Source organism: Aristolochia californica, unplaced genomic scaffold, assembly GCF_029961685.1.
Source record: "Aristolochia californica isolate CCGP_79_NKW_82.1479 unplaced genomic scaffold, dmAriCali1.0.hap1 SCAF_15, whole genome shotgun sequence".
NCBI lineage: Eukaryota > Viridiplantae > Streptophyta > Magnoliopsida > Piperales > Aristolochiaceae > Aristolochia > Aristolochia californica.
Window position 1 is genome coordinate 19,103,413 of NW_027181826.1, and position 23,750 is coordinate 19,127,162.

At 42.4% G+C, this 23,750-nt stretch overlaps 1 protein-coding gene and 1 pseudogene across 1 annotated transcript; both read right to left on the minus strand.

Annotated features, from left to right (window-relative positions):
- Window positions 1-2,686: 2,686 nt before the first annotated feature.
- On the minus strand, window positions 2,687-4,230 carry LOC137951695 (uncharacterized). The gene has a single exon (XM_068798545.1). It carries the CDS (start codon window positions 4,128-4,130, stop codon window positions 2,829-2,831), a length of 1,302 nt encoding a protein of 433 aa, XP_068654646.1. The 5' UTR covers window positions 4,131-4,230; the 3' UTR covers window positions 2,687-2,828.
- Window positions 4,231-7,579: 3,349 nt separating this feature from the next.
- LOC137951446 (phosphoglycerate mutase-like protein 1) lies at window positions 7,580-19,522 on the minus strand (annotated as a pseudogene).
- Between the last annotated feature and the right edge of the window lie 4,228 nt (window positions 19,523-23,750).

Here is a 23,750-nt window from a genome sequence, read left to right on the forward strand (position 1 = left end):
TTTGAGTAAACCGTTGTAGGAAAGATCAATGTATAGAAGTTGACTACATCAAATGGATTCAACCTTTTGAAGATAAAGGACAGGGAGGATTGAACCCCTACAAAAAGGAGTTGATCCCTACAAGAAGCAGAAGTAGTAAGTATTCGACCTAGACAAAGGATTTGACCTCCAAAAGAGTCGTTGGAGCATAAAGGATTCAACCTCAAGCAAAGGATTCAACTCCAAACAATAAATATAGAAATCAGAGACTTTCCAGAGGTCATAACTTTAGCTTTTGGTCTTCAATTTTGTTAAGTGACTTAGAAAAATGACAAGAAATACATAGAATTTATTAAGTATTTCTATCATAATTTTTAGAATATTTTCCATTGATTTTTAACAAGATCTAGAGGCATGATTGATTGTAAGCTATTGCTAGTTTTTTTAATTGGGATTTTGTCCTATAAATACTCAAAATTTTCTAGCATAAAAAACACTTCCACACATGAAATTTTTAATGCCCTCTTATTATTTTTGGTGGTTTCTGATAGAGATAAAGATAAACATAATGATATTATATATATATATATATATAGAGATAATGATAAAGATATTTCCCCCCTTGGACGTGCCGTCCCGCGCATGTACGTGAGCAGCGTGCGAATTTGCACATGGGATTTCACACGTCTAAGTTTCACACGTGTGTTATTTTTTATTTTAAAAAAAAAAAAACTCAATCAAGAACCTCTTCATCCTATCAGGACGATGCGATTTTGTCCACCCTAGCCGTTGTCTTTCCACCGGACAATGCGATTCCATCCATCCCAGCCGTTGTCTTTCCACCGGACGATGCAATTCCGTCCGCCTCCAGTGCCACTGCTCTTCCACTGAACGATGCAATTCTGTCCGCACCAGCTGCCTCTAGTGTCGCTGCTCTCCCACCGGATGATGAAATTTTGTCTGCACCAGCCGCCTCCAGTGTTGCTACTCTTCCATCAGATGATGTGATTCCGTCCGCCCCAGCCATCTCTAGTGCCACTGCTCTTCCTCTGGATGATGCGATTCCGTCTGCCTTAGCTACTTGCAATGCCGCTGCTCTACTCAACCGCTACCAGTGCCGTTGCTCTCTTCAAACCACTTCCAAGAATATTTCCTCTTTTTGAAGATCAAAATTAGACTCTCCTCTCAGAGCTCCATCTTGCGGGGGGATGATAGAGATAAAAATAAACATAGTGATATATATATATATATATAAAGATAATAATAAAATAAAGATAACTAGTGATTGAATTAGATATATACTCAAATTGCAGAGTCCTAATCACCTATAGTCTGTGTGTAATTCTATAAATAGTTTACACGTGATCAATAATAAGCATGGTAATATTATTCTTAATTCCTAAATCCTACAGTTCCTAAGTGCTTGAAATAGGAAATTGAAGTCTCCAACTCAATGTCTCTAAAAGGTGCGAAATATTCTTACTTTAATTTTTGTATATACTCAATACTTTTCCAAAGCCATAGAAGTTTTGATAACTTCTTGCATGTCAACTATTGTTTTCAAATTCAAAACTTCTATTCACTTGAATTATTATTATTATATAATATATTTGAACTATCTAGCTTGAATTCTGCAGAGTTTGCATAAGAATAATCACGAATCACAAAATGCCCATGAAGTTGAGACCATAACCCCTTACAGGGAGCTCCTTCGATGCCTCAAAATTCCATATATAACTTATAAAAAGTATTTTCTTTGGAATCTCCATGAACAAACTAGTCACACGAATAACATATGTAATCTTGGGTTTAGTAATTGTGAAAACCTCTTTTTGAGATTGAATAACCAAGAAAATACACTTCATGAGGAAAACATTTCCTAGTCTTCTTCCTTGATCAATCAATGCTAAATTGCCTTGGCCAAACACTAACAAGCATGAAAAATAAGTTAGAAAAAAAAATCAAAACAAGGGAATTTCGAAAAACTATGATGGAAAATTAAGAAATGGCAAAATCAATTGGAAGTCACTTTCCTATCCTTCAAGGAACAAGTAAACTCATTATGAAAAAGGAAAACCTAGACCTTTTGTTGAGCTTGAAGAAACAAAAGAGAGAGAGAAATTCTAATACAAGTAAGATATGTAAAAAGAGAAAATCCAATCTCAATGATACAAGGATGAAATAGTAGTAAGGGGTACAAAAAAATGTTACCATTCTAATTCTAAAATATATTTCATCTGCCCATAAAGACTTTGGAATAGGAAACTTTCAAATCTATCAACTTTAGGGACCGGTTGCATTAATAAGCTATTAAAATTTCAACAATCTCGTTCCTGAAAAAAATAAATTATTTTTACCTACTACTAGGGGTTGCATCGAGTCAAAACCAAGGTCGAACTCAAGCATGAAATTTTTAAATGAGTTCAAACTTGATCTCCATTAGAGGGCTTTCAAGTTCAGCTAAACGACTATTGCCATCTGCTGGAAATCCATTAGTTTTGAACAGATAAGGCTTATCTCATTTTTTTCATGAATATTTTGACTTCCGAGAGACTGTCAAAATGACAAGAGGAGCATGACACCCACAAGCGACACCTAATGATCCAACGATGTCTTTCTCTATTAATTTTTTCAACTTTTTTCCGGGCAAATCTCACTATGGTTTTCACCGGTTACTCAAAACGCTCGATACAGTTATAATACAGGGTGATACTAAAAAATATCTCTATATAATCGTATTTCATGTCAATATATACATCGCAGGACAACTCTAAAGACAAAAGCGAAGCACATCAAAGAAAATTAGGAGTAAAAAGCAAAGCAAACAGAAGGTGAACTACCGGGTAACTTTAAGCTTGAGCAGCCTTCGTTTTAAGCTCGGCCGGTCTCATGTCCACAGGAGCCGCTGTTACCGTCTGGTAAGAGGTGGGTACCACACCACCTGGCGCGGCCGTGTAGTAAACGGGCCTGCCCGACGCATCGTAGCCCACCTGTCCGTAACCCATATCGGGCACCTTCGTCCCCGCCGGCGGAGGTGCAACTGGTGGCGGAGCATACATAGCCGGCGTCTCGCGGTATGTGTCCGGGACCATCCGCTGCACTGCATAGTAACCGTGACCAACCTGGCCTGCGACAGGGCGTACGGGCGGATACATTCCAGGCGTCGCCGCAGGGATCATATAAACCGGTTGGTCCGTTCCATTCACCGGTGGAATGCCCCCAGGTGGAATTTGCCTCTCAGACCAGTATGTTCCAGTGGCAGTCGGCGGAACAGTCATGCTCACTGACGGCGGAACAATTTTCTGCTGAGCTTTCGGAGCGTAGTAGTCGGTGGGAACAACCCTAGGCTGGCCATCGTCACCTCTCCTCTGAAACATCGCCGCCTGTTCTTGGCTGGCAATCTGTAACCTCTGCAACTCGTAGATCTGCCTCTGGATCTCCGCTGGCGATACCGCCGGCTCTCCGCCTCCGATCTGTCTGTCTTCCTTCCCCAAATCTGATCCCACGGGCGTCTCCACCGAAGAAACTTCCGTCACCACCGATTCAGGCGACGGCTCCTGCATTTTGGCGGCGGGTTGTGCATATCCCTTATCTAATCCGAACAGGAAGTCCGGATTCGTTGGCGACGCCGACTCCATCGTCTGGATTGGCGCCGAATTTAATGCATCAACGAACCACTGCCTGTCCGTCTTGGATTCCTCCGGAGGAAAACTAGGAGCCGGAGGCGGATTCAGAGGGAACAAAAAGAGCCGCAGCCGAGCAGGCTTGACGGAAGCTCGATGGAGCCGGTCATACTCCAACATCATGTGCTCCAGATCCTCTTCATTGGTAACGGAAATGAGAGCGTCAAGATCCTCGCCGGGAAGCTGATACTTGAAGCAGACTTCTGCGTCGCAAAGCGCGGAAAGCTTGGCCATGATGCTGGAAAATTTAATATTGCGATCAACAGCAAGAATCTTGGTATCTCCGCCGATGTAAGCGAGCTGGTTATCATGCGGCCGGGGCTGGATTTTTCCGCCATAGCTGCACATGAACTTGACCTTGTAGGCGGACTGATTCTCCTCCCAAGACGCGTTATCGCAGTCGACCTCCCGCGATCGCGGCGACGAATCGCCGGATTCCGGATACGAAGAATAAGTGTAATTTTCCATGAAGGGTTTGGTCTCGCTCACTCTAGGGTTTTGAAGAGATTTGGATTAGGATTAGGATTTGGTGGCCGACGGAGGCGTGGAGATTGGCGGTGGGGGCGAGAAGAACCGACTCTTCGTCTCTAATGAGGGTTTGGAGGAGGACTTTATCGTATACGAAGCAGTGGGCCCGGGAGATAGATTGTGAGGGAAGCTAGCTAGAGGGGTGACGTGGAGATACGCTTTTCTGCGCTAGCTGGACCAGATGCCATTTCGCACACGAGGACGCGCCGCATGTAGGGCACGCAGCCTGGGATGGAAATTGGAATTGTCACATTTGGGTCATGCTGACTTCACGTTTTGCGACAACTGGATCCAAGGTCGAAATTGATGTGTATTAATCGGACGGCTGAGATCTCCCGATATTACTGCGTGATTTTGGTCACTTGTATTTTCTTAATACAAAAAAATGCTTTTAAGCGTGGGCAGTTGGCACCACCAAGTTTTCTCATTAGACTTGCCCTCTCGGTGTTTGTTGATATTCTTAACTGGAGTAAGCTCAGGGGAAGACAGTTCATCTTCAAACCAGTGATATATCCACAGGCTGTCCTCGAATTGGGAAGGGTGAATGAGCGATAAAAATTCAGGGAATCCCTTTTCTTACTGCTGAGTGCTGCGGATAGATGAACCAACCGGATACCAAGTAATCCCGTGTCTATTTATGTCTTCTGGGAGTGAGCCATTGCGGTTTATCAAATTCAGCCGAGGGCCGAGGGCCGAGGGCTTATCATAGCTCATCGATTTGCGGACTCCTGGCCTGGGATCTCTCTGGCACGCCTCCCCAATCTCTGCTCTCTTCGCCCCTAGGAATTCATTTTCCAACATCATGCCACTGCCAGAAAGTGCATATATTCCAAGATACGAAGCTTATACAATGGGGGTCATTGGTCAGTGGTCAAGGAGAGACTGAGAGGCACTTGAGAAACAGAAGATTAAATCTCGTATTCACCTTCTTGAGTTTCTCATTATTAAAACGTCTCAACACCTTGCCACCATCACATTACCAACTCCCTGCTTTAAATTTCAAACTCCAGTGCGAGAAACAGGGGAAACTGAACACTGTGAGGGCACGTGGATACACATTTAGGATACAGGTGGCCGTATCCACTTCACCAGCCACCATCAATAATCAGACTCGGAGACGGCTTTCTCAGGCCTCAGCTCTGGAATAGCCCCACAACATAAGAAGAAACCATTCTGTTTTTTTTCTTCTTTTCTACAGGGTTGTTATCTATCAATGGAGATTGGTGGGGATGGTGGATTAATGGAGAATTAACAGTTTGTCTACTTTGCCTGAATTATGTCAGTATATCTGCTGCTTCTACCCACTCTTGCTTTTTTTTCCTACGTACTTCTCGATAATGGTGGGTCAGCTGCTAAATCTTGCAAACGCGTTTTCTAGCTTTGTTTAATCTTTTGATGATTGCGGAAATAACGGTGTAGCTCTGTTTGTTTGGTTGGAGAGACGGAAGGAGATACAGTAAAGAAAGTAACAAGTCAAAAAGTTCTTCTCTTTGGACAGGAACGCCTATGGTTCAGGAAACCCGAAAGATCAGACAAGGTGCAGTGGAATCCCTATCTAATCCACCCAGGATGATATTTCTTCGTTCACGGAGTAGCTTGGTTTAAGGGTCCACATCATAGGAGACTAAACGGTCCACACAGGACCAAAGGCCTCTTCCATTGCTTGAACAGTCTAATATGGAAAATTAGGTAGAAAACTAAAGTCCTTAACAATTACCTGAACTTGGAAGTAGGTTCCTATCTCAACCAAAATGTATTTTTACTTCCATGAAGTTGTCCAAATTCTCACCTGAAATATGCAGAGCATAAGCAACCTATTGCCAAGAAATATTATAAATTGAGTTGACTGCCTTTGAAGGTTTTGGAGTAAAAAAAGTTTGGAATTGAAGATAAGAGTGTGTACAAGCAATATTTTGGAGCTGGCAACACAAGGGTAGTTCATCATTGATCTCAAAGATGAGCCAATTGTTTCAAACTGGGTGTTTGTAAAAGCATAAAAAAAAGTTACAGAAAAACAAAAGGAGAGAAGTTTTGATCAGTAAAGTTTGTATCATGTTATGTACTAATCCAGGGGATTGAACATGAAGTTCTCATCTTTGTACAAACTCAAATTTGTACCATCTAAAAGTCTCACAAAGTCAGGTACCACAAAGACGTGTCATGAAATGAAGGTACAAAGGATACAGGCATTATGAAGATGAGACTATGACACCTCTTCGAAGCTAAGGAAAAAAGTAAGCATAAAAAAGAAAAAAAAACTGGCTCTTGACATGGGCACTAACATTAGTAACCTCTTGCTCATAACCTTCTTTTGTAACTCATTTTTTATTGAACATTGTGAGAGGCAAGTGAACACGGATACAAAAACCTGTTTAAAGCAAACTACCCCTGGTTAATATTATTGTGATGAACTCCAGCTACTACTTCAGTCACAAGAAGCACTGATCAAAGTCTATTCACTAGAAATATTTGTTACAAAAGTTGAACAACTCAAGATGTTTTGCAACGATCCTTCAGGTCCATGTATGTCATACATCTCCTTTAGCTACTACTGGTTGGCTCAAAATCACATAATTGATCTCTCTTTGCGTCCATGCACATGAGAGAGCAGCTGGTAAACCAAATCCTCTTTGATTGGGTTCTACAGTCAATGTTCTCCTTATCCAAATCATGAAGAATATATGAGTCACAATAAATGACATTGGGGAGGGTCGGTGAGATAGTCTCCAGTGCTGAATTCCCTGTAATAGATGCCAGAGACGCTGTATAATACTTGGGGAGGACTTGGTTGTATGATTATGGGGTTGTTCCTTCAAAACGTAGAGAAAACTGTTTTTGCTAATGAAAGTCTTAACTCTTTCCTATCATCAAAAGCTAACATAAATGTCAGATTATTTTGATCAAACCAGAAATTCTATTTGGATTTGTTCAATTTCTTAATGGCACTTTGGTTGAAGAAAATAATTTGGTTCTGTGTACCAAGAAAGAGATGATAAGCAGTCTGCAGTTGCCTAGATGATGAAGTCTTCAGGTAATATATATAATAAACTTCATGAAAACAATGTTTGACCACTTCTTTATCTGGCTTTAAGGATGTAAAAGCACATCGAATAACACACTCCAAAGAACTAAATATCATGTCCGCCAGAGCATTCTCCTGATTAAGTTGCTTCTTGCTTTTGAAATTACAAATCCATGTAAATCCATGTAGTAGTCTAATGTCTAATTTCACAGAAATAACGCTTCGTTTACCTTTTGGCCATCCTCATCAGGTTGGTCATGGAAGCAGCACAGGGGAGAGATCGCATCAAGGAATTCTACAAGAGCAATCAGAAAAATGAAAGATGAAAGGAAAAGGAAAATTCAGCATATTACCACTATGCCAATAATTTCTCCTTTTTTACTTCATTTTTCGAAGTATGTTTAGTATAAAACAGGTACATTTCCAACCCAAGTACATAAAATGAAGTGGGTTGCTTGAAGAAAGAATTGCTAACCAAAATCCATTAAGCAGGCACCAAAGAAGCCAACACCTAACAGCAAAACCAGAGAGCTGGAGATGAACTCTTTTTGGTACCAGAACTAGGTGACTAAATTGCAATGCTAACTCTCTTTGGTCCCTTCTCCTCCGGATGCTTCTCCTGTGCAACATCACTTGGGAGATCAAATCCACTAGGGATTTTTCCTGGATAATTCGTTGTAGATGGATCCGACCCAATCATGCTGCAGATTTGTCTTGTAAACTGTTAGAAAATGTATGATAAAACACAAAAATAGAATAAACATGGTGCTGCTTTAAATGCTTGCCTTCTGTCAACCACCACCATTGAGCGGAGTTCACAAGTGGCAAAGCTGCAAAAACATAAAAGAAAAAGCAAAAGGACCAGAGTGAGGCCCGGGATATATCCGGTCTTTCCTTTCTCTTAATTCTTTGTTTTACACTTTCTTCTTTCAGAATATTTGGCTCATTACCCTTCAAACAAACTAATAAGAGCAATACTAGAGATAATTGAGGAATGACTAGTGATAATGGTACATAGATTTTCAATGGGTGAAGCATTTATCAGTGAATAGCCAGGGTCTAAAAGACCACCCACCTGGAGATTTGTATCCATTCATAGATCACCCACATGTGTTACATCCACTTTCACTACACCATCACTCAACAGTCCAGTTGGGCTTTCATGTTGAACTACAAATTCAGCAGTTCTTTGAGATTGATCTGGTAACTCCAGGTCACACACATGTGGCACAATGATACTGGATCATACCCAACTATGGATATGATGTACATATACACCACACATTCAATCAAGAGTAGCTTGTACCATCTTCAAGGGAGTTCTTGCATCAGGCTAACCCAATACTATTTGGTAACCAAGGGCTTTTCACAAAAAAAGACTAGGTACTGCACCAAAGTGCAATTTTCATTTTATTTTAGTCTCCCCTTGAAAAATATTTGATAATCAAATAAGCATATGCAACAAACAACTTACTGTTTACTGATTTCAGCCTTGACCATGGGATGACAGTCACTCCCAAACCTACTCAAGGTATGATATAAGAATCCACTATGAGTAACAACTGCAATTTCCTTCTCCTTGCGGGTCCACAGCCTGCATTAAATAACATACCAGTGCTAGTAACTAAACAGATCAAATAAATTTGCCAGGACAACAAAATGTTATCACTTAACATATACAAACTATCTGAACATGTTTCACAGGAATTGCTAACCCCAAGCACTTGAAAATTTCCTCTTACTGAAGTGCATAAAGGAAATGGCAGTACCAATTAAAAAACTTCACTCCCAGGCTCCCTGATGTCAGCCTTCCACAAGATATCTTCATTATTTTCTATCTGAATAAATAAAGTTTAGTCTCATGAAACCTGTGAATGTATTTTTAAGAGATAGGCTCTATCAAATAAAACAGCAGTACTGCAGTCTCAGTAAAAGTTGAAAGAACTTGCCAGCAAAAAATCAATTGCAGGGAAAAGAAGTTGATACTCGCTCACACTTCTCCTCTTGTCACAAGGGTGAACTCCCTACCATCATAGAAGATAGTCAGAGAAATTGAATACAAATATCCAGGGTGGATGATCTCCTAGTTGTGTTAGTTTTAATCAAATAATGATATCATTAACTAACCAAAGAACTTCAATCTGACTCAACCACTACGTCAACAAGCAGAATTAACCAACTAAATAATCGAAGAGACTAAAGTCTTTAACTGTTGAATTACTAAGGGTAAAAAACACTCATGACTTAGTATGGAACTGAAAATACATCTTACTTCTTCCTGCTCATTTTTTGTTTTTCTTTTGCCCAGCTAGGTTAGCATGACTTGAAACAGTTTTTAAACAACAAAATTATAGAAGAAGAGAAGTCCTAAATCCTTGAATTATATAAACTTATTTTCTACATTTCTCCTTAGGTTCACATGTTACGGTCTCATGCCAAGGATATAAAGAGACCTCAGATTTGTACAACAGCTTGCATTTGAAACTTGGAAGATCGTTTAGTGGAAAAGACTGTTAGTTAAGGTAGGGGAGAAGGATTTGCAGCTCCACATGCGGCAATTCAGTAATCTAGAGATGAAATAGCAGCACTAAGGAGACGAGCTGAAGCATTAATGCAACGATTTGCTGCAAGCAGTTCAAGGCAAAGGATGTCAAACTGAATATGAGTTAAAAACCCTTCCCTTGATGTCACAATAATCAGAGCCAAAATGAGAGAGCACCAGTGAGACGGGGGAAGAAGCCATGGTGTAGCCAAACACCAAGGCCAAAGACTGTGCAAGTCCAGTGCACGGCAATAGCAGCGGCGGCCAAGGCCAAGTGCAAAGGCACGGCCCAGAGGGGCGCACGCATATGGTCGGCCCGGAACCAGCTGCAACGGAAAAAGACACACTTGAGCTTGGCAAACGGATGGCCAAGCAACAAGGTGCAGAACAACCCCAACAGCCAGCTCAGACACAAGGCAGCACGCCAGCAGACACTTCTGACGGGGCGAAATGGGGTTGGGCGCAACCAGAAATCCTGGCGGGGCGAAATGGGGTTGCTGGCGCACAACCAGGACTCCAGGCAGGGCGAAATGGGGTTTCCTCAGGACGCCAGGCGCAGGCGCGCGCGGCATGGCACAGGCGCCCGCGGGCGAAATGGGGTTTCCGCCAGGCGCCAGGCGCCCCGCGCGAAATGGGGTTTCCTGAGGCGCCCCGCGCGAAATGGGGTTTCCTGGCGACCAGGGCGCCCGCCAGACCAGGGCGCCCCTTGACGCCAGAAACTGAATTTTTGGGATCTGACGGGTTTTTGAGCGTTTTTAGAGATTTCAAAAGGCCTAGGGAGAGACTATAAATAGAGAGGCCTCTCCCATGGAAAAGAGGTCGAAAAATCCTTAGCCTTCTTTACTCTTTTGGTGTATAGAGAGAGTTTTTAGCCTTGGCCTTCAAGAGTGTTTGGCCACCCTTTGTAATCTTGTATTCTCAATACAAAGTAGGCTTTTCTCTTCTATATCTTGGTCTATTCATTGTCCCTTTTGGCTTGTAACTTCTTGTGTGAAGTATCGGTGGGAAGATCCGAGGCTCAAGGAGGCTGACTAGTTCTTCGGAAGAGCTAGGCCGCACGGGGTAGATATTCCGCTTGGCTAGACGGACCTAGCCCAAATCTAACCGCGTGACAACTGGTATCAGAGCAGCATTCCATCCATGACTTCCACAAGTGGAGAAGTTGTAGCAAGAGGTATGGAAACACTCTCTGAAAATGATTTACGTTTGGGTGATTTCAAGTCCAGGCTTGTTAGCTTGAAAAATCAGCTTTCAAGACTGGAGGAGTTCGTACGTGACATTGTGCATGGCCTACACCCTGTCCCTAACTTTTCCCAAAAGTTTTTGGACAACATAGATAGTGCCATGGCAGTGATGCGAACTGAAATCCAGAGAGTGGACGGAGATGTTAAGACCATAGAAAAAGGAGTGGGAGCAAGACTCACCCTATGGGAGAGAGCTCTTGCGAATGGAGAAGGTTCGCAAGGAGGTGCCAAGACCGGTTCTGCTGGGAGTGACAGCAGAAAGGCGCCCGATCCATTGCTGGTTTCCAGCAACTGCTGGGAAAGGCAGCAAGGAGGTGCCAATTCCTGTGCTGCTGGGAGAGACAGCAGCAAGGCGCCCGATCCAGTGCTGATTTCCAGCAACTGCTGGGAAAGACAGCAAGGAGGTGCCAATTCCTGTGCTGCTGGGAGAGACAGCAGCAAGGCGCCCGATCCTGTGCTGATTTCCAGAAACTGCTGGGAAAGGCAGCAAGGAGGCGCCAGTTCCGGTTCTGCTGGTAGAGACAGCAGGGAGGCGCCAATCCAGTGCTGTTTTCCAGAAATTGCTGGGAAAGACAGCAAGGAGGTGCCAGTTCCGGTGCTGTTGGGTGAGACAGCAGCAAGGCGCCCGATCCAATGCTGTTTTCCAGAAACTGCTGGGAAAGACAACAAGGAGGTGCCAGTTCCGGTGCTGCTGGGTGAGACAGCAGCAAGGCGCCCGATCCAGTGCTGTTTTCCAGAAACTGCTGGGAAAGACAGCAAGGAGGTGCCAGTTCCTGTGCTGCTGGGTGAGACAGCAGCAAGGTGCCCGATCCAGAGCTGTTTTCCAGCAACTGCTGGGAAAGACAGCAAGGAGGTGCCAGTTCCTGTGCTGCTGGGTGAGACAGCAGCAAGGTGCCCGATCCAGTGCTGTTTTCCAGAGTTTGCTGGGATAAGCAGCAGCAAGGCACCAGATCCGGTGCTGATTTCCAGAAACTGCTGGGAAGGGCAGCAAGGAGGTGCCAGTTCCTGTACTGCTGGGAGAGACAGCAGAAAGTGGCCATATCCAGTGCTGCGTTCCAGAAACTTCTGGCGGAAGCAGCAAGCCAACCATGAGTGGGTGGCATATGGTGATGGCGCGCAGACGAGGACGTCTGCATTATGGCGGTGGGAGTATGAGACGAAAACATTCTGGCTCAACGACGGATACTTTCATGCTAGCAAGCTCAGCCCAAAGCAAGCTCGGTGGCAAGTGTTCTTTGCCAAGTTTGACTTTGAGATGAGGTACAAGTTGGGGAAAGCCTATAGTGTTGGAGATACCTTAAGCAGAAAAATGAATTCTGCTATGCCTTTTGATGGAGAAAAGGGCACAAGGGTATTGGCGCATATACAGCGCACATCACCAGATTGCACTGCTGGAACACGCTCAGAAACGGAAATTGGGCGTGCAACAGAGGCAGAAGTGCATGTGGCGCTATGCGAACAGCAGTCAGTAACCTCAACGGGTGATGCGGCAAGCGGCAGACCCTTCACGCGCATCACACGCGATGCGGTAGCGGCTGCGCGAGACGGATATACGCGCAGCGCATGCGTCGGCACTTGTTTCACACGCACCACGTGCGGTGCGGTGCGGTAGCAGCAGAACCTGATGTGGCGCACGACACACACATAGACGTTGGAGACATGCGCTTTGTGCAAAGCGTGCCTACGCACATGCAGGACCATTTTGTCGCAGAAACGGAAAATGCGACTTGGCGATTACGAGTCTTAGCAGCAATTACACATGTTAGTACTTCGTTGCTAGACCGGATTCGTAATAGACTTCACCAAGACGCCCAGACCTTCACCATTGTGCAAGCTGAAACCATGGGTGAGAGGAGAAGAATATGGCTTGACGACGGATTGTTCAAGACCAATGGTAGTCGACTTTATGTGCCTAAGTACGATTACCAACGGCATGACCGCTGGTGTAGCCAAACACCAAGGCCAAAGACTGTGCAAGTCCAGTGCACGGCAATAGCAGCGGCGGCCAAGGCCAAGTGCAAAGGCACGGCCCAGAGGGGCGCACGCATATGGTCGGCCCGGAACCAGCTGCAACGGAAAAAGACACACTTGAGCTTGGCAAACGGATGGCCAAGCAACAAGGTGCAGAACAACCCCAACAGCCAGCTCAGACACAAGGCAGCACGCCAGCAGACACTTCTGGCGGGGCGAAATGGGGTTGGGCGCAACCAGAAATCCTGGCGGGGCGAAATTCGGTTTCTGGCGTCAAGGGGCGCCCTGGTCAGGCTGGCGCCCGCCAGACCAGGGCGCCTGGCGGGGCGAAATGGGGTTGGGCGCAACCAGAAATCCTGGCGGGGCGAAATGGGGTTGCTGGCGCACAACCAGGACTCCAGGCAGGGCGAAATGGGGTTTCCTCAGGACGCCAGGCGCAGGCGCGCGCGGCAAGGCACAGGCGCCCGCGGGCGAAATAGGGTTTCCGCCAGGCGCCAGGCGCCCGCGGGCGAAATGGGGTTTCCGCCAGGCGCCAGGCGCCCCGCGCGAAATGGGGTTTCCTGAGGCGCCCCGCGCGAAATGGGGTTTCCTGGCGACCTGGTCGCCAGGCGCCCTGGTCTGGCGGGCGCCAGCCTGACCAGGGCGCCCCTTGACGCCAAAAACCGAATTTTTGGGATCTGACGGGTTTTTGAGCGTTTTTAGAGATTTCAAAAGGCCTAGGGAGAGACTATAAATAGAGAGGCCTCTCCCATGGAAAAGAGGTCGAAAAATCCTTAGCCTTCTTTACTCTTTTGGTGTATAGAGAGAGTTTTTAGCCTTGGCCTTCAAGAGTGTTTGGCCACCCTTTGTAATCTTGTATTCTCAATACAAAGTAGGCTTTTCTCTTCTATATCTTGGTCTATTCATTGTCCCTTTTGGCTTGTAACTTCTTGTGTGAAGTATCGGTGGGAAGATCCGAGGCTCAAGGAGGCTGACTAGTTCTTCGGAAGAGCTAGGCCGCACGGGGTAGATATTCCGCTTGGCTAGACGGACCTAGCCCAAATCTAACCGCGTGACAACCAGGCAGGTTGCAAGGCGGGTAATAAAGCTTGCAATTTAGTTGCAAGAACTTTACAGTCGCACCTAAGAGTGGCTAGATTGAGAGGGTACTGGGCAGGGAGACACGGAGAAGGAAATATGGTTCACATTGAACAGAATTTTGATCTTAACGGCGTTTAATTATAGGCTTCAACAGTTGAAAACATTCCAAACATTAATAAGGTTACTGAGAAGCTTAACAACAATTCCTACAGACTGTAGTGTCTATCACGCATGAAAGAATGGTGTTTTTAATGTCAATCGTCCGACACAATATCAGGGTGATAGGTCAACAAGAGACTGATGCAAAGAATATGGAAGACAGACTCTATAGAAAGACATATGCAAGGAAAAAACAACCTCAAAAATTTTAGATTTTGTCAAGGAATAGTCCCACATGGATTAGTGAGTACAAAGATCTTGAGTGTATTAGTTGGGAAAAAGGTTTCTTAAGTTGGCCAGTCATTTTGGGATAAGCCTTGGAACCAACTTAACATGGTATTAGAGCAGGTACTCGTATGTGGGCCTGCACCTAAAAACTATCTACTCGTAGAGCCACAAAAAGAGGATCTACACTTAAACTATCCACTTATAGAGCCACAAAAGAGGGTCTACACGTGAGGGGGAGTGTTAAGGAATAGTCCCACATGGATTAGTGAGTACAAAGATCTTGAGTTTATTAGTTGGGAAAGAGGTTTCCTAAGTTGGTTAGTCATTTTGGGATAGGCTTTGGAACCAACTTAACAGATTTAACATCCATCCAACATCGGAAAATCCACATTTATTGCTCTTTTAGTAGCTGCTATTTCTGAGAGTCAGTCAAGTGATTTCTTTAGCACAGTTATATTTCAAAAACTCATAGTAAGTCATAAAACTTTTTTAGTAATTTTTGCTTGTTTAGAGAAGTCTACATATAGTAACCATGGGTGTTCTTCCCATTGCTAGTCGATTTAGTTTAGCAACTCAAAAGTTGAAATCAAAATTAGATGGTTCAGCCCATAAGTTATATTGTTTTAATGTTACTTAATTTAAAAAGTCAGTGCTGTGAGTTATAATAGGACACTCAGTTCCAGAAAATTATAAATAAAGGCTAAGAGATTGTTGCAATAGCTCAAAATTCCTTAAAAGGTAAACATTAAATAATGTTTTGAAGCCTCGAACAGTCTCTCTATCTGGCTTTGTTATTATTACAGTGTCATCTGCAAACTGTGAGATAATTGGTGCCATGGTTCCTGTAGAGATCTGAATGCCCTGCTGTTTTCCCTCTTGGAAGCTATGTTTGAGCAGTCGATTTCATGTCTCAGCAACCAGCCAGTAAGTAGAGATATGGAGAGAGGGGACAGGATTTTATGTCTTCAATTTCAGAGCACTTTTAGCTCAAATTTATCATCTTCTTCTCTGCTTCTCTTACTTTTTGTTTTGCTAATTTCCTTCACAATCCAACATTAGCCTCTAGGCCGCATAGCAGAAACAGCCAAGAAGATCTAGGAGACATACCAAATGCTCACGACATGTTTCAACAGCAAGGAAAGGTGGACAGTTTAAACTTGAAATTGCTGAGCGATCGCTGTTCCCAGCATTTGCCACCATTAGTGGAAGAGCATCAACCCCATCTGCATAGCCATCCCCACCGAAGACTCCCACAGCTGTCTGCATTGTCCTGTAAACCATTTGGGCCGAAGGTTCGTTCTTAGAAATGCAGAACCTTAACTGTCTCAGGAAAAATCTAATAAAAGACACTCATCCAGGCAAGTGTAAAACCATATTAACCATTATTTGCAACTTTATTTTAACATACTAGTGAAAGAAAGCATAGAAAAAATAAAAAATTAACAAATAAAATCATGCTTAAATGGCTGGATTAACAGTGAAGGTAGTCTAATTGGGAGACAAGGAAATGTGATACATATTTCATTCTGAATTTTCAACTTAACTAGAATGCATTCAACAGTGCTTGGAGATCCACCTGAGACATGATGACTTTTGTGTAGATGTATTAAAAACTACACAATCAGCCTCAAGGGCTTTCCAAATTTTTCAGCCTTTTTTAATGGGAATGAGAAAGAGGATTCATTAAGAGAGAGCTCCTGAGGGAAAAAGTCCAAACAGAATTAAAAGAAAATTGGGAACATAATAGATGAAAAAAAAGGGGAGAAAGAAAGACCCGTAGGGGGAAGCAGGTGATTCCGTCCCTAGCCAATGTGTGCACCATGACATTGGCATTCCCAGGCAGTGCAACAAAAGAAAAGATGACTTCAAGACTTCAGCTGGATTAATCAAAGAGGGAAGGTTTTAAGTATTCAGGGAATTAGGGAAATAGCTATCAACTAGTGTCTAGTCATCAAAAACATTTTGGCCAAGAGAAACATTTTAACTGCAAGTTATTTCAGATTCCAGTATATTCAAGTAGAAATGCCCTATTTATGAGGATTTTGAAAGAAAAAGTGGTTGCAAGCAATCTGCTTTATTCAATCATAGACAGCATTAGTCAGGCCATCAGTAGGATAGGCAGTGCTCATTGTTGTTTTATAAAATGGTAGCACTTCCACTAGAAACAATGACCAAATATGTCTATCGCATGTCTCAGAAAACAAAGCAAAGATACCAAAAGTTTCAGCAGATGAACCTGAAAATGTTGTCAGATAAATACTTGAATGCTTGAGAAACCCCATTCTAGGAAACTTTTCTCAGTACTGTCTGAAATTAAGAGGATTTGTAGCAATGTAATACCTCAACAAGGGAGATGTGACAATCAATTCAACCCTCTTAGAAAGCCCAGTTTCATGAACATGTTTACGCAAATTATCAACCTGTTCTAATACCACAGTAATAATTGTAATGCTTAGACGAAAATGAAGAAGAAAATAATTAACCATGGATGTAAAATACAATATCAAATTCAGAAATGGAGCAATAATAGAGTGCCAGGTTGAGCAATAATTACAAAATATTGCAAATAAAAAAAGGAAAGGAGAAACATAAGGTGTAAAGAGACATGCTAGAATCATATATTACAAACTTAGGTTCTATCAAGAAAGAGCACAAAAATTGGAATGGATGTCCTATTGTCTTCTCATTAATAACAATTTATATTTGTTACATTCTTTTATAACATATATCTTCTTCTCTCACACCTTTTCCATACTATTAAATTGGAATGGATGTCCTATTGTCTTCTCATTAATAACAATTTATATTTGTTACATTCTTTTATAACATATATCTTCTTCTCTCACACCTTTTCCATACTATTTTGGGTTCAGCTACCTGGCTCCTACATTATGCTGAGGTAAAGTTGTTAGTATCAAGGATAATTTGGTAATTTTTCATACTTAGTTTCCCCTCTAGTGTTAGGAGAGTATTTGTCTGGTTATAATGAATATTGGGTTCAATTTTAAGGCTTATATGATGTGTACGCTAGGCGATATAAGTAATTGAGTCTAGAGGGGCATTTACATCATTCTACTAAGTTTTCGCTTAAGCAACCTATTTAATTAAGAGGGAGTTCGAATAAGTGTGTCGCACTCTGCAGCACTTCTAGAATTAATTTTCTCTCTTCTTTCTTCTCTATTTTCTCAATTTGTCTTATATTTTAATGGTATTAGAGCAATCAATTCGATTGCTGTGGGATTTTTAGCAAGAATCTTCCCCTTCTCAAGTCTGTAAAGTCTCCAGGAGAGAGAGACTTCACAAAATTGCTGCTGAGTAAAGATAAAGGTTAGAACTTTTTTTTTTATTCTTGTGTCATAACCCAAGGATTGATGGTTTGTGCTGTCAATTGATTAGTTTTATGAAGTTTTTGTGCCCCTAAAAGGTTGTTAGAGATCTCCTAGCCCAATTCTGTGCCTACGGCCTCCTAGACCTTCATACTGCTTGCATCATCATCCTCGGGGCTGACATCCGCCCTAATTGACCCCTTTCGAAGTTTCTTCTCTCAGATCTCTTCATGGTAGACATGTGAGCATATTAGTTTTGTTTTAGATGCCCTAAGTTTTCATAATGTACAAGGCCCAAACCATATGTGCAGGTTATTGGCTATATTTTTTACTGATTCTTTGTTGAATTTCATTGTTGAACTGCCTTTGGTGTGTTATTTGACATGCCCTAAGTTGCAATCAGGTCCGATTTGGGCAAAGTTGTCTCCTCAATGAAAGGAGTATATTCAAATGGGAAAGATACAACTGTTAAAACGCCACCACTATCAATCATTATTTAGATGGATGCATCCGTTCTCTTTTCTAGTCCAACGTAGCTAGGCAGCCTCAGATATATTTTTATAAACCTGTCAACAGCTTCAAGATAACCCTTTGACTAGCAATAGCAGCATGCAATATTCAAAGCATACAATTAAGAATAAGCTAAACAATTGTTATCAACAATGATTTGAAGAAGCAAAAAATAACTTTTTTTATGACATTTTAAAAAAATAATCATGATGCAAAAATAGCTCGATAAATTCTTTTCTTTGAAATATTATTTGCAACTTTCAAAAGCCTAAAAAACGCTTATCCATATAGTTACAGTTCAAGTTCCTGTTCAGTTTATGGAGCCTGGTTTTTATATAATAAAAAAATTTAAGGCCAATATAATCTATTTTCCAGATCATTTTGGACAATACTCTTTCTCAAGCACATATTATCTTAGTTAAAATAATTGGATGTGCAGTAAGATGATATTGGTGGAATTTGGATATCTGCTAGGTACCAGGAAATTAGGGCCAGATGCAATGCTAAGATGATCAGTTGGAGATACTAAAAGCATTTTTATCCCCATTGTTTAATTCATCAGATTTTTCCATCACCCTTCTTAAAGCTCGCTCAATCACTTGGATCTTAACATGGTAAAAGGAGAAGATGTTGTCCAATGAACAACTCTCCAAGAGCAAATAAGCTTTCAAAAGCATAGAAAGAAAGCAAATTATAATGAATTTTAACTGACAGAGTTAGACAAATCTTCAAAATTCCCATAAAGCACATTCCAAACAATACATCATATACATCTTCTTCTTGCAACAACTCTCCTGATGTATCACACAATCCGAGGCTAATGTTTTTTCCTTTCAACATGGAGCATCTCCAAGCAAGCATTTAAGTAAGCAAATGAGGGCACATGTCTCACAACTAGATTATGATATAGAAGTGACCTCAATACTAGATAAATTTTAAATATTAAGAACAGAATGCAGAAGAAAAAAGGTTAAGGAAATAAGAGACTTCCCATACCTGCTGCCAACCTAGAGGAGTGAGTTGTGCATCAAAGAGTTCCGGTGACAAGTATGCCATATGGTTCTTTTCCCATTCTACATTGTGAATCCCTTGAGCATGTCTCACTAGAAGTAGTTTTATTAATGAATACATGTAAGTAAGGAAAGAAAAGAACTAGTATCTTTCAACAAACTTATTGGCAACACAACAGACCAGATGGAGTGTTTTACAACGGTGCAGCGGAAACAAAGCTGGTCCTGCAGTGCTATCCATATCTGCGATTATAGCAAGCTGGAGATTTTAACTTTAAGAAGCACTAAAACCAAAAGGCAAGATTACAAATAGTGCACAAAGCACCAATGACTAACAAAGGGCAACGTCCAGATAAATAATAATATCCACTTTTCAACTTTTACAGAAAAAAAAAATACAGGTAAGTGACTGAACTGGATATTCTTGATTTATAAGTGTCACTGTCCTTTTTAAAGGTAAGCCTGCAAATGGTGGATGATCGAACGAGCCATCAAGTCATCTTTTTACTCAATGTTAATCAACCACTCAGTTATGAACAAAGAAGACGAATAACTGAGAGCCTTGAATTATGTAAATATAGTCCGTACATGACTAATAAGCCCCGATTCTTTCGTCAGCTACAATTTTCAAGAATCCTTTTAAACAAATTTGGGATGTTACTAGTGTCAAATTAATTATTGGAAGAGAACGAGATTACTTGTACTACTCCAGATGTTTTTATACTCAAGCAGTGTCATTCGTCTAATATTGTACCAAAAATGAAAGGCTAGCAAAGTTAGAAATAATCAGAGGGCCTGCAGAGAAATCTGCTGCTTATAGCAGCTGGTACGGAAATCTAACGCCTTTTTCCGTTTTAGATACCTCTTTTGATTTTCAATTTACAACTCAGTTCCATTCTGAACGTAAGAATAATGTATTCTTTCTGTGATAAGTTGCGGACCAAGGACAAAATTATTACTGACATATACCACGCCAAAGCTAATCAAAGGAAGTAACCGAAACAAATTCACCCCTTCGTAACAACCCCAAGGAGGGAGTGGAAGTAGTGGAATTTAGAAGACACCGTATCTATGTCGCTCCTGGCGAAAACAGAACACGAGATTCTAATAACGAGTTGTTCAAAATTTATCGTTAAAGAGCAAAGAGAAAGCAGCAGATAGAAGAAATGGAGAAATGTTCAGTTGCCGACCTGACAGGCAGCTGCAACCGACAGCAGAGGAAGCTCGGAAACCAGATCGGGGAACCTTTGTGCAGGGGCTAGATGACGACGAAAAGGCCAGGGAGGACCGATTAGTTGAATAAACGGTTATAGTTGTTATTTATTTTATATAAACGATAACTTCTCTCGACTCAATCGTGAATGAATCCCCTAAACAAACGCTGACTCGCCCCCGCATTCGTCTCTCGACTCCTTCGCGAAGTACTTCTTCTAAGCGTTTGTTACGACAAAGACACAAATCCGACGCCGAATAAACCTTAATCCGAGGGTATATTCATCACGAAACATACAAACCACGTAGAAAACGTACATAGAAAACATAATATGGGCATAAATAATAGTAAATCAACAGCAAAACATAAGAGGAAATAATCTTATGTGGTTCGGCGACAGCCTATTCTATGGGAGGAAACGAGAATCCACTAATCGGAAAAGGGGTGAAGCTTTGCAGCTATTTCTCCCTCTACGAACCCCTCCTTTCTCTACGTAGAGAATCCCCCGAAAAAACCTCGTCTTCCCGACCTCTTCTCCTCAAAATCCCTAAATCCAGAGAGCTCCCGATTTTATCCTGTAATCGGGTCTCGACGCGGATCCGAATCGGGTAATCGGGTCGGGTCGGGTAATCGGATTCAAGACACCCGATTAACAAATCTCCACCTTGGCTTGAATTCGATTACTCCTCTCTGAAAGACTGAACCTGTCTATCGCCTTCTCCACCTTGCCTCCTAGGGCATCTGAATTGAGCAGCATCACTACCCGTGACCCCTTCACGGTAGTTAGAGGACTCTGGAAACTGAACGGTCTCTTACAACAATGACTCCTTACTGCCTCTACTAGTAACACGTGGAAAACCTCACTGTAATCTTTGCCTACAACCACTGTTGCCTATGCGTGTAGCCTCTAGAAGGCTTCTCTGATGCAATGACTCCCTTTGGAATCAACGACTCTCAGTCCTCTGGCAATGGCGAGTCTCCACGACTCCAGCCTCTAGGCAACGGCGAGTCTCCACGACTCCAGCCTCTAGGCAACGGTGAGTCTCCACGACTCCGGCCTCTGGCAACAGAGAGTCTCTAGCCTCTAGGCAACGGTGAGTCTCCACGACTCCAGCCTCTAGCAACGGCGAGTCTCCATGACGTTCCCAATAGACTGGTCTCTGCCACAGGTAATGCATAAGCGACCATGTCGGTGTAGCCGTAGAATATTCCACAGACGAGTCGTGTCAAAAAACTGAATTTGAAGATAAGGAACCTACTATAGTACCTATGACTGTACTGCCCTGAAGCACATAAAAGGTTACCAACCTTTTTCCCTTTCATCATAACCAGTGTCCCTATACAGACCTCCAAAAAACTCCACCTTCAGCTGTCTACAGCCAAGGTAATCAAGAGAACCTAGAGAAAACAAAACAAAACTGGTACATGCCGATCTTCTTACAAAATTCTCACTATACCGCCATACATTTTGATCTGAACCGTTCCAATCCCAAACAGTCTTACAGAGCAAAAAATCCCCATCAAAACTGTACCACCATCTACCGACTGATATGTCGCAAAAAAAATCCTAGATAGGACACATGTGGTAGGAACGGTTTGAATCAAGTATCCACTCACCCTGTGAGTGTGCAACCCTCAACTGTGAGAACATATTCTAAACCATCAAAATAATCTTCAGCAAACCCAACAACCTCTTCCTTTTCTTCTCTTTTCTCCTTCTCTTTCAATTTTGGAGAGTCTCTTGCAAAATGACCTAGTTGATGACAATAATAGCACTTGCCCCCTTTCCCCTTTGACTTCGGCCTAGAACGACCACTGCTCCAGAATCCTTCTCCTTCGTTCGCCTTTGAAAAAATAGACCATCTACTTGCTCCTCGCTCCCACTGGTAGACACCTTCTTCCTCAACTCGTGAGAGTATAACGATGCCTTAACATCCTCCATAAAGATGGTATCGTGCCCATGGAGCATAGTCGTAACGAAGTGCTCAAAGGATGGGGGTAAAGAGCACAACACATTCAGTGCTTGATCCTCATATTCCACGGTAACATCTATATTTCTCAAATCCATAATAATCTTGTTGAACTCATTAAGATGGTCTTTGAGAGATGCACCTTCCTTCATCCGAAGAGTGTAAAGTCGTTGCTTCAAATACAGCCTGTTCGTGAGAGATGAGTCATATAAATATTCTCCAACTTCAACCACAAACCAGCTGCTGTCATGTCATCTGCAACTTCCCGCAAAACCTTATCAACCAAACACAACTGAATGCAACTAAGAGCTTTGATGTCAAGATCCTCTTTGGCTTCTTCTGACATCGTAGCTGGAAACTTATCATTTCCATTCAATGCTCTGTGGAGTCCTTGCTGTACTAACAAGGCACGCATCTTCACGCGCCACAAACTGAAACTCATCTGCCCATCAAATTTCTCTAATATATACTTCGTAGTCATAATTACCGAAATACCCTCGGTCACAAAAAATGCTCAGATTTCTTAAATCTTCTCTTTGACCTCTCTCATAAACGGAATTTCTTCTCTCTCGTCGCTTCCATAATCCGACACCGAACAATGCAAAAAAAAATTTCTTCTTCTCCCCCTTGGCACTGTCAGACACCACCCAGTGCCAAAAAAAAATATCTTCCTCCTCGGCACTGTCAGACACCACCGACCAGTGCCAAAAAAAAAAATATTTCTTCCTCCTTGGCACTGTCAGACACTACGAACTAGTGCCAAAAAAAAAATTTCTTCTTCCTCCTCAACACTGTCAGACACCACCAACCAGTGCCAAAAAAAAAAAAAAATTCTTCCTCCTCGGGCATTGACAGTGCCCAAAAAAAAATTTCTCTTCTCCTTTCGGCACTTCCAGAAACTACCAAATGGAAGCTCAGGACAGAGAGCTCTCTTCCCTGTTAGTGGAAAAGAGAGAGGAACTAAAGGAAATCTGGCGTTGTCGCCGGAAAACCTCGCTCTGATACCAATTGTTATGACAAAGACACAAATCCGATGCCGAATGAACCTTAATCCGAGGGTATATTCATCACGAAGCATACAAACCACATAGAAAACGTAATATGGGCATACATAACAGTAAATCAACAGCAAAACACAAGAAGCAACGATCTTACGTGGTTTGACGACAACCTACTCCACGGGAGGAAACGAGAATCCACTAATCGGAAAAGGGGTGAAGCTTTGTGGCTTCTAGCATACATAACCGAGCTCCTACACAACGTCAAGCTCCGCTTTCTCCCTCTA